Here is an 11358-nt window from a genome sequence, read left to right as displayed (position 1 = left end):
ACATTGTTCAAGCCTACAACAGCGATTTACATGTAACATTGTTCAAGCCTACAACAGCTTCTCATAACTTACATCATATCATCATTCACATCTATCAAAGAGCTTTTGCGTTTGGCTCCTTCCCTCCTTCAGCAGCTTTACTTTGCTTCTTAACCCCAACACGGTATCTTAATTTCCTGGTGTCATTTTTCTTTCTTAAGGTTTTTTCTTTTTTCCTTTGCAATTTTAAGTCTTGCTGAAATTTCTTTTTCCCAAGTTTTTGTTATTGTTGAGTTTGTTAATTATCTTATTAGTTTTTACTTCTGCTTATTTTATTTGCTTTGTTCAGCGCTATTTAACTGCAAATATTTTATAGCTCTTCAAAAATAAATCTAGTTTTTCTTTTTCAGAATCCCACAATATTCTTTTTTGATTTATTGTGTTGAAAACGAAATTTATCTGAGTTTATAATTATTTCCATATTATTCAAAATTAAATAAAAGTTTCCAGTTTTGTTTGTGTTAATTTTCGAATTATTTCTCAATCTTGTTTCTTTTTCTTCTTATTCTAAATATTTACATCTTTGAAAGACCGGCCAGGACTAAACTCGTCTTTTTAAAAAACTAACACTGCTTATTCAACAAGGCTTTGTTGATTGTTGTCTGCTTTTCCTTCCTTTTTGTTGTCTTTGGTCACACGGGTTCCGGTTCGCTTCGTTACAACCAAAAAAAAAAAGAAAAAAAGAAAAAAGAAAAAAGCAATGGCTGCTGAACTAGGTGGCGCTGCAGTTTCTGGCGTTGCATCAAAAGCTGCAGAGTCAGCGTTTGATTTCATTGGACAGCATATATCTTATTTGTTCAAGTACGGGAGCTACATCAATGATCTCAAGAATCAAGTTGAGGATCTGGGAAATGCAAGAGAGAGGGTGGAACATCAAGTTGATGAAGCTAGAAGACGAGGGGAAGTGGTTGAAAAGGATGTGGAACAATGGCTGAAAAGAGTAAATGACTTCACTGAAGGGGTTGTAAAACCCATAATTGGTGATGAAGATAAAGCAAAGAAGCGTTGTTTCATCGGGTTGTGTCCTAATTTGATTCAGCGTTACATGCTCGGCAAGAAGGCAGCGAAAGCGTTACCAGGTGGTGCCGATCTGTCGGGGAAGGGGAACTTCAGTAGTGTTTCCTACCGTCCTGCAATACAGAGGACAGAATCCATTTATATTACAGGCTATGAGGCCTTTGATTCTAGAATGCCAGTTTTACAGGGAATTATGGAAGCTTTGAAGGATGCTAATGTTAACAAGGTTGGGGTGTATGGGATGCCTGGTGTGGGCAAAACTACACTGGTGAAAAAAGTAGCTTGGCAGGCCAAGGAAGATGAGCTATTTGATGAGGTGGTCATTACGACTGTAACACAGACACCAGACATTAAAAAAATCCAAGGAGAAATTGCTGATCAATTAGGCCTAACATTTCATGAGGAGAGTGTATCCGGAAGATCTCATCGACTACGTGATAGGTTGAAAAGGGAGAAGAGTATTCTAGTAATATTAGATGATATATGGGCCAAACTTGACTTGGATGCTGTTGGAATTCCTTATGGAGACGTTCACAGGGGAATTGGCCAAAGAAAAGATGATGAGAGGCAATACAAGATATTGCTTACGTCTAGAGATCAACATGTATTATGCAATCATATGAATATTCAAAAAAACTTCTTGGTTGATCTTTTATCAGATGAAGAAGCATGGTATTTGTTTCTAAAGACTGCAGGTGATTCTGTTGAAACCTCTGATATTCGACCTATAGCAGTAGAGGTGGTCGGGAAATGTGCACGTTTGCCGATTGCTATTGAAACAGTAGCAAAGGCTCTTAAAAGTAAGAGTCTTCCAGTTTGGGAGGATGCCTTGCGTCAACTAAGAAGGTCTAATCCTAGACAAATTGAAGGAATGGATGAACGTGTGTGTTCTATTATAGAACTGAGCTACAATTTTTTGAAAAGCGAGGAAAAATCACTATTTCTTCTTTGTGGTTTGTTGAATGCAAGTCCTGGTATAGTCATTAGTGACTTATTAAAATATAGTATGGGTTTGCATTTGTTTAGGGATGTTTATACCTTGGAAGATGGAAGAAATAGATTGCTTACGTTGATCCATAATCTCAAAGCTTCGTCTTTGTTGTTGGATAGTATCATCAATTATTCCGTTAAAATGCATGACCTCATTCATGCTGTTGTTATATCAATTGCATCCTCAGAAGAGTTTATGTTTAATATTAAAAACGTTGGTGATTTGAAAGAAGTGCTAGAGGAAAAAATACCGAAAACTTCAACTGCTATAACTTTGCCCTATGGAGATATTGGTGATGAGCTTCCTCAGAGTTTGGAATATCCGAAACTCAAGTTCTTTTATCTATTAAGCCGAAATCACTATCTGCAAATCCCAGAACTCTTATTCCAAGGGATGAAAGAACTTGAAGTTTTGGATTTGACTGGAATTCGTCTTTTGCCACTACCTTCCTCACTTTGCTGCCTAAAAAACCTTCAAACACTGTGTTTGGACAGCTGCGTACTAGACGATATAGCAATAGTTGGTGAGCTTAAGAAGTTAGAAATTCTTAGCCTGCTATATTCTGACATAGAAAAGTTGCCTGAGGAAATTGGACAATTGACTCGATTGAAGATGTTAGATTTGAGCGAGTGCTCAAACTTGAAATTAATTCCACCAAATGTCATTTCAAGCTTGTCTCGATTAGAAGAGTTATACATGGGCAATGGCTTCCGTCATTGGGAGATTGAAGGTCTAATGAACAATCACGAACGAAAGAATGCTAGTATTCTTGAGTTGAAGCAATTGTCTCGCCTTACCACTCTTGAGATACGTGTTCACAATCTCGAGATTATACCTCAAGACTTCTTTTTTTTGGAGAAGTTGAAAAGATATAGAATACTTATAGGAGATGTGTGGGATTGGAGCTGGCATGCTACTTATGGTGAAACCTCGAGAATGTTGAAAATCAAGCTCAACAATAGCATTTCCTTGATCCATCGAGTTAAAATTTTGTTGAAGAGAACTGAAGAACTCCATTTAGAATTGAATGGTGTTAAAAATGCTATTGATGAACTTGATGAGGATGGTTTTGCACAATTAAAGCATCTTCATGTGCGAAATGGTCATGAGCTCTTGTATATTTTGAACTTTGCTCCTAGCAAAACTGTCTTCCCAAAGTTAGAGTCATTGTTTCTTCATAATTTGATTAAATTAGAGAAGATATGTGGTGGCAAACTCTTTGCGGAGTCTTTTAGCAAACTAAGAATTTTGAAAGTTGAAAAATGTGATATGCTGGTGCATCTCTTCTCGTTCTCTGATAATAAAAAGTTTTCACAGCTTCAAGAAATTGAAGTCATTGATTGTAAAAATCTAAAGGAGATTTTTGGTGAAAACGAAAGGAATAGTAAGTTTGAGTTCACTCAATTGCATTCCCTAGTACTACAATGCCTACCACGATTCATAAGTTTTGGCGTGAAGGTATATTTTCTCATTTTCTTCTTTTATTTTCTTTTCATGTATAAAAAGTGTTTTGTAATTAGTTTCTAAGTTATTTATGGAGAGATTTGCTTTTGCAGGTTGTTTTCCCAAGGTTGGAGAACTTGAAACTATCGTCAATTAATATTGAGAACATATGGGTTGATCAACCTCAACCAATGTCTTCCTATATTCAATGCTTAAAAAGCTTAACCGTGGAGGAGTGTAATGGTTTAAAGTTTTTGTTTTCATCCTCTATAGTCAAAAGTCTCGTGCAACTCCAAAGGCTTGTGATATGCAACTGTAAGTTGATGGAAGCAGTAATTTTTGACTCACAAGGCTTAGAAGGAGAAGATAAGATAATTGATTTGAGTTTTCCAAAACTATTCTACCTAAAGCTTGTGGGTCTTCCAAAACTCACAAGATTTGGCATTGGAAATTCAATTGAATTCCCCACCTTGAATGAACTTCACATTCAGAATTGCTCTAATTTGAAGACATTCTTCCACAACTCTTTTGGTGCAGACACGCTAAGAAAGGAACCTGATGAAGTGAGCTTGGAAAAACATATTACTGATATAAATCCCCTCTTCAACGAAAAGGTAAAGTTATTTCTTATAATTGAAATTTTATGTTGTCTATTGGCCTCAAAATTTTAAAATTCTTTATAGCTATTAATGTCACTATTATCTGCAAATAATTAGTAGAAATTCACTTATAAATTCTTTAGTTTTCTCTTTTTCTTTTAAGAGAGACAAAATTTGTTTGATATGTTTTTATTTTATATATTATTTTAGTATCATTATCATTACCAAAACATTAGCATGGGGATATATTTTTTGTAGGTTGCTTTTACAAGCTTGGAAAAGATGATATTCTTTCACTTGGATAACTTGCAGTTGATATGGCACAACCAATTCCATAAAGATTCTTTTTCCAAACTCAAAGAAGTGAGAGTCGAATACTGTGAAAATTTGTTGACTATTTTTCCTTCTAATTCTACTCAAGGATTTCTTACCTTTCACAATCTAGAAACATTAATTGTTGAGAACTGTTGGAATATGAAAAGTTTGTTTCCAGTTTCCATAGCTACTGGTCTTTTGCAACTTAACGAGCTTTGGATTTCCTTTTGTGGGTTGGAGGAAATTGTTGCCAAGGAGGAAGTAGAGGGGACCCCTACATTTTTGTTTCCTCAATTAACCTTCCTCAAACTTGAAAATTTAGCAGAACTGAGACATTTCTACCTGGGTTTGCATACAATAGAGTGCCCAATGCTAAAAAGGTTGGTGGTGCATAATTGTGGAAAGACAAAAGTAAATGCTTCAAATGGAGAGAGCCAACCTGCCCTGTTTTCGTTTGAAAAGGTATGACTTCGTCTATTGCAACTAAAAAATGCAACATAATCAATAAGGTTAATTTATGAAATTTCTTTCTTTTTGTTATTATTTCATTTTTCTCTTTAAATCAAGAATGAATTTATAGTAACCGACTAGTCATGTTTCAGAGTAAGACATAAATGTTGATTTAGCTACTTGAATATCTATTTTTGTTAATTTATATTTTGTACTTTAAAGTAGTTTATAATTAGAATGTCAGAATTATATTTATTTAAAAATATAATTACTATAATTAATTGGAAAGTCAAATGGTTATAAACAAAATTGCAACTTTCTTCTAAATTTAAAAACCTGACTCATGAATATTTTTGCTTGTTCTTCTTTTGCATTGTTGCTATTAATATGATTATATATATATGACCATCATCACTAATATTTTTATTGTCATTATTTTATTATTTAAAAATGAGTAAGAATACATAGACAGTTCCAAAATCATGAGGTGCAAGAGCTATTATCTTTGATAACTAGGCTGTTAAATTCTCAAACTCCTGTTCTTGCAACAATCCATGATCCCAGCCTCCACAACTATTGTAATGAAAAAATTTGTAATTGCAAGATTCCAAATATCTCAAATCATGGTGTGTATATATATATAAAAATTATTCTGTAAATTAACGAATGAGATTTCATTTTTGATAATCTAAGAACTCATTCAATATCGTATTCAGAGGAATTTCTTGAGAATAAAAAATTTTAGATTACTGTTGTAGGACTTACTTGACTGGGTCTATTAGAACTACTTATAACTAAACAATATATATAAAACCTAACCAAATGAGAAAATAAAAACTAAGAAACAAAATCATATATATTTTTTTTCTTGTGAAAAATTGTGAAGATAAGATCATTTTTTTTACCTTATACAGTTATTATTTCCTTTTGCATTTTATAGAACTGGATATAATTTTTCATGTCTATTAAATAGCAAAAAATTATTGTTAAATTGTTTGACGTATTTTGTGCACAAGTTGTGGGTGATTTTAATTATTGGGTACATAAACATCATTAAAATATAACATTCCTATTACTATTTATTGGAAAGTGTGTTTTCTTTTTCGTTTTGTTAAAAAAAGACATATTAGTATGATAAAAGAATTGTCTTCTCGTGTCCTTGTCATTATTGGTCCTTAGGAACTAATCTTAAAATCACCCATTGTCAATGTTTTATAACAAAGAATAATAGTACAAGAAGGAAACCTTTTGTTAAAAATATAAAATGTTATAATTAGCAACTGCCCATGTTAAAATCTCAGTGACTTTGATATCAATCCACATTGTTATGCTTGAAATAATTTATTTTTAATTTTTTATATCTTTGGCCAGTTGTAAATGGTTTTAACCAAATATTTTGTGTTTTATAGGTTGGTTTTTCCAATTTAGAACATCTAGAGCTCTCTGAATTCCCTACATTAAAAGAAAGATTTTGGAACGCCAAAGTTCCTGCCAGCTCATTCTACAGTTTAAAGTTGTTGGTTTTGGACACGTGCTTGGACACATCAACTGCTATTCCATTCAATGTGTTGTGCAACTTAAAAAATCTTGAAAAATTGGAAATAAGAAATTGTGATACACTGAAAGAAGTGTTTGATATGGAAGGACAATTAAATGTTGACAGACATACATTGAAGAAAAGTAATCTAGAAGTTTTGGACTTCAACAACCTGAAATCCTTTAAAGTTCACAATTGTCGTAGCTTGAGACGTATATTTACTCCATCTATCATTTTGGGTCTTGCTCAACTAGAAGAGATAGAAGTAAAAAATTGTGCTTTGATAGAAGAAAGTATCTTGAAAGAAGAAGAAAAGGAAGCAGACATTGAGAAAATTGTGGTACCCCAATTGAACTCCATTATTCTTGAGTCATTGCCTAACTTGACAAGCTTCTATTCAGGAATGAATACTTTGGAATGTCCTGCCTTGAAAGCTATTACAGTAGCCAAGTGTCCACAGATTGAGACATTTGTTTTCACTAATATAAAGCACCAATCTGACCATATTGTGCCCCTTCTTAGTGAAAAGGTTTGTATGATTGAAACTCTTTCATCACTGTTTTAATTTTATTATCTTTATAATAATCTATGTTATTATCATCATCCACAGTTATTAGAAATTCAATTATCATTCATGGTTGAAAATAATATACATTTTTTTTAGTGATTTTTAAAAAGACAAAATCTTTTTGTTGAATTTAATAATATTAAAATTATTATTTCCAATATATTTCGAAAAGCTTACCTCGAGATGTTTATTGTAGGTTGTTTTTCCAAGCTTAGAGAAGATGTTTCTCTCACGCCTGGATAACTTACACTTGATATGGCACAACCAACTCCATGCAGGTTCCTTTGGCAAACTAAAACAAGTGACAATTGAATTTTGTGAAAAATTAATGACTATTGTTCCAGCTAATAATAGTCAAGGACTTCTTACCTTTCACAATCTAGAATCATTACATGTTGAGAAGTGTTGGAGTTTGAAAAGTCTATTTCCAGTTTCCACAGCTACTGGTCTAGTGAAACTTAAAAAGTTGAGTATATATTCTTGTGAGTTGGAGGAAATTGTTGCTAATGAAGAAGTAGAAGGGGCCCCTTCCCTTGATTTGTCTGGAAAGGTATGAATTTATCTATACTTTTTATAAAATGTAACATAATCATTTAGATTAATATGACATGTTCATGATACCAATTCTGTGGCATTGCTACTAATTATCTTACAATTGAGGTGATATATGTATTTTGTGTTGCATACTTGCCTGTAAAAGATAGTCACCAACTGAAGTTTTTTCCCTTTTCAAACCGAATGGCAGTAAACTAAGTGGTTGGTCTTGTTTTATTGATTAGATATTATTGATTTTTGTGAATTAAGAAGTTCATTTTTGTTAGCTTATGTATTTTTTTATTTTTTTGAAGTATATTTATTTAAAACATATAATTAATTTAATTAATTGGGGAAGTTAAAAATTTCACCGATTTTGTACTGATTACAAGTTCCTTTTTCAAATTTGTCTCTTCCTAATACAATTAGTTTCTTTTTTTTTCTTAAAACAAAAAAATTAGGTCAGATAGTTTTGCTTGCTTATGGTTTCCTAAAAGTTAATCAAAGGAACTGACTTCTTGTTGGTCAATAACATGATATGCTCAGTAACACCTTCTTGCTTGTTCATCCATTTTGACTTACAGGTCATGCCCAATTTGGAATCATTGTCTTTAAATGTCGATGCCTTTAGACTGCAAACTAAAAGACCATTGGAGGGATTCTGCAAACTAAAAGAACTTTGTTTGCGTGAATTAAATGATGAATCAATTCCATTTTTCTATGGCTTCCTCAAAAGGTTATACAGTTTGGAAATCCTTACTCTACGTGATATTAGGTCCAAAGAGCTATTCCTATATGAAAGAGATGCAACAAAAGAAGATTCTCAAGTGGATCCATTTCTTCCACATCTTAGAGACCTGAGAATATAGACATGTCATGATTTGACACATTTATGGACATCCTCAGTATCTTTCACAAATCTTACAACTTTGGATGTATCTGATTGTCATGGATTGGTAAACATATTTACATGCTCAACTGTCAAATCTCTTGTCCAACTCACAAAAATGTCAATAAGAAGATGCAAGTTATTGAAAGAAGTAATAATAGGTGAATTTAATGAGATAGAAGAAGAGACCATGTTTTGCCAATTGAAAACTTTGGAGCTTTATTCTTTATCAAGCCTCACATGCTTCTGCCCAACAATATGTGCCTTCAAATTCCCATGCTTGGAACAAGTAACTGTGAGCGGATGTCCAAAATTAGAGATCTTTACTCAAGGAAGTTTAAGCACGCCAAATTTAAACAAGGTGCAAAAAATACAAAATTGGTTTACTAGAGAATATGTTTGGAAGGATGATCTGAATTCCACCATCCAACAAATGTTTACAGAGATGGTACGTACTCATTCACAAAATCTTCTTATTTTTTTTTACCATCTTTGCTATTAATACTGGTATACATGTCTTTATTACTATTACACTAGAGTAGATTAGATATGATTGTATAATTTATAATACTGTTCCATATTTGATGTATAATTAGACTAAATTATAAATACTGTTGAATTGATATTGATAATAATATAAATATATATTAATTAAAAATTCCAGTTCCCCCTAATAAATATGTGTTAAATTAAATAAAACCAACCCTGTGTCTTTATTACACTAAAAGTCGCCACATTTCATCTTGTTCAACTCTCCACTGCTACAGTCACAAGAGGCCAGCTCAAGCGGCACTGGTGTTTCTAGCTAACGACGTCACAAGCCACGGAGCCACCGTCACCGGCGTCACTGATTCTAGCACTCTCTGTGACAAGCGGCAGGTAAGCAAAATCATTCTGCTCGACTTTTAAACTAGATTTTAAGAGTGAATGCTTTGTGTAATCGAGGTTTGATATTTGTGTTTTAGAACTCAAGCTTCGTTTACTTGTGACTTTGATAATTATATTAACTGAAGCTTCAGTTTGATGTTTGACATTTTCTTATATAAGACCTGTAGATGTTTTTGATTGATCAAGTTAAGTGATGTTGCAGAGTTGTTTGATAAAATGTTTGAAAGAGATGCATTTTTATTTCAATACAATGTTACATGGAAGATTTCTTAATTAAATTCATATAATTATGACATGAATTGAAATTACTTAATAAAACAAAATTATTTCTTTGCACCCCAACACAGAATCGATCGCCAATTTCATTTTATTTGTTAAATAAGGCTCTGAATGGGAATTAAGTTTTTCAATTCTAGTGTAAGTACTTTTACTTTATTTAAACTCCTTGATAAAGTTTGATAACCAAATTAATGTCATCAGTTTTATTTGTTTCCTTACTGTTTCATTGGTGTAAAACTTGCATTCTTGCTTTTGACCATATCAGAGCTACTGTTGTTGCCTGCATATTCAGGATGATGATATACAAATGAACAAGATCCAAATGGGAGTGGGAGGCAACGAGACAGCTATGATTGTGTTGGGGTTCCAGCAGGAAGGCTATCCCCAGAGAGGGCTAACCATTCTAGTGCTGCTCCAAGTCAGGAGGTATGAGCTAATGTACTTTTTAGATATTTGTTCTTTTTTTTTTTAATTTCAGGATGCCTTCAACAAGCTTCATGATTTGGAGAGTTCACTTGCTTCATTTCTTCAGTTGCTAACAACTTCATCAATATCATTAACTGTCTTCCAGGGTAGTGGAATGTATTTTCCAAAAATTTTCAGTTTGAAATTGTTTGTGAATTTAGTGGACTGGAAAAACAAATGCTGACTCAAGAAACTTTTGTTCCCTTATTCATTTTTGTTATTTTCTAATCATTACTATTGTTATGCATTTGTGAAATAAAATTGCAAATGAGAAAAACCTGTAATTATTTTTTTCCCTTTATTGATTCAGAGTAGTTTTGATATTGCTGAGGATGATGAGGGTACTACTAGTCCTAGTTGGAAGGTTACTGCTCAATTAGATACTGAGCAACAATTTCTTACAAAGACTTACCAGGGGCCTTGGACCAAGAAACTGGAAGGAGTGAGGGTGAGAATTCAGGGAAAACTATCTCTTTACCACATCATGCCATTTCTGAGGATAAAAAGTTCTTGTGTGATTCACTAATACTCATTAATGCTTTTTCTCTTAAAAAAGTTACATGTGAAGGGGACAGGTAATCTTGATTGTAATTGTAGCTATATTTTCTCCCTTTTTTTTTTTTTTTTTTTTGGCGCTACTGTAAATGTGAATTTATGATTTGGTTATTTCTTCCTTCTTTGTTCAGTTATAAAAAAATGGCTATTATACTATTCAATATGTACTATATAACTTTTCCCCGTTTACCTGAAAATTAAATTTTGACATGTTCTGCTTGCTTTTTTAGAAGTTGATCTGAATTCTTAGATATATTGTTTAGCTTATAATTATTCTGGAAATATTAGAGTAAAAGCACCTAAAAGTTATCACATGCTACTTGTTCAAATAATGCAATTCTTAGATTCAATTATTCAAAAGGAATTAGTCTTTCAGTGTTCTTCCATATTGCACATCTTTATTTGTGAATGGGCTCTGTAAATTTGCTCATGTAGATGCATATATAGTTGTATGGAGACACATTAAACCTTTTGACCTAGATGCTGCCTTCAATTTTTGACCCTGTAGAAAGAATCATGTAAAGTTGTACAGAATTATTTTTGGATTGTTTTGAACCTATGTTGTGCGAAATGCCAGCTTAAAAATTCTAGGACACAAATGTTAAAATTAGAATAAGATTTGGTTTTTGGTGGTGACACATAATACACCATGCCAAAATGTTTTCTTTGTATCAAAAGCCTGCCCTCTGCACAAAGCTATACATTGAATTCATATATTTATATATATGTTTCTTGTTTTGACAATATCAAAAGTACCGTGTTGCCTGCATATTCAGGATGATGATATAT

The 11358-nt window shown here is 32.7% G+C and overlaps 1 protein-coding gene across 1 annotated transcript; it reads left to right on the top strand.

Moving 5' to 3' along the window:
• Nucleotides 1-739: 739 nt before the first annotated feature.
• LOC116138685 (probable disease resistance protein At4g27220) lies at nt 740-10639 on the top strand. Its single transcript, XM_031424372.1, has 10 exons — nt 740-3505; nt 3604-4104; nt 4348-4866; nt 6264-6920; nt 7156-7509; nt 8078-8830; nt 9150-9261; nt 9842-9975; nt 10028-10121; nt 10325-10639. The coding sequence occupies exons 1-6, from the start codon at nt 740-742 to the stop codon at nt 8360-8362; spliced, it is 5082 nt and encodes a 1693-aa protein (XP_031280232.1). The 3' UTR covers nt 8363-8830; nt 9150-9261; nt 9842-9975; nt 10028-10121; nt 10325-10639.
• Nucleotides 10640-11358: the final 719 nt, after the last annotated feature.

This window comes from Pistacia vera, unplaced genomic scaffold (genome assembly GCF_008641045.1).
Source record: "Pistacia vera cultivar Batoury unplaced genomic scaffold, PisVer_v2 Contig343, whole genome shotgun sequence".
NCBI classification, from domain to species: domain Eukaryota; kingdom Viridiplantae; phylum Streptophyta; class Magnoliopsida; order Sapindales; family Anacardiaceae; genus Pistacia; species Pistacia vera.
The sequence above is the reverse complement of the archived record's forward strand: the minus strand, read 5'-3'. Positions and strand labels throughout refer to the sequence as shown.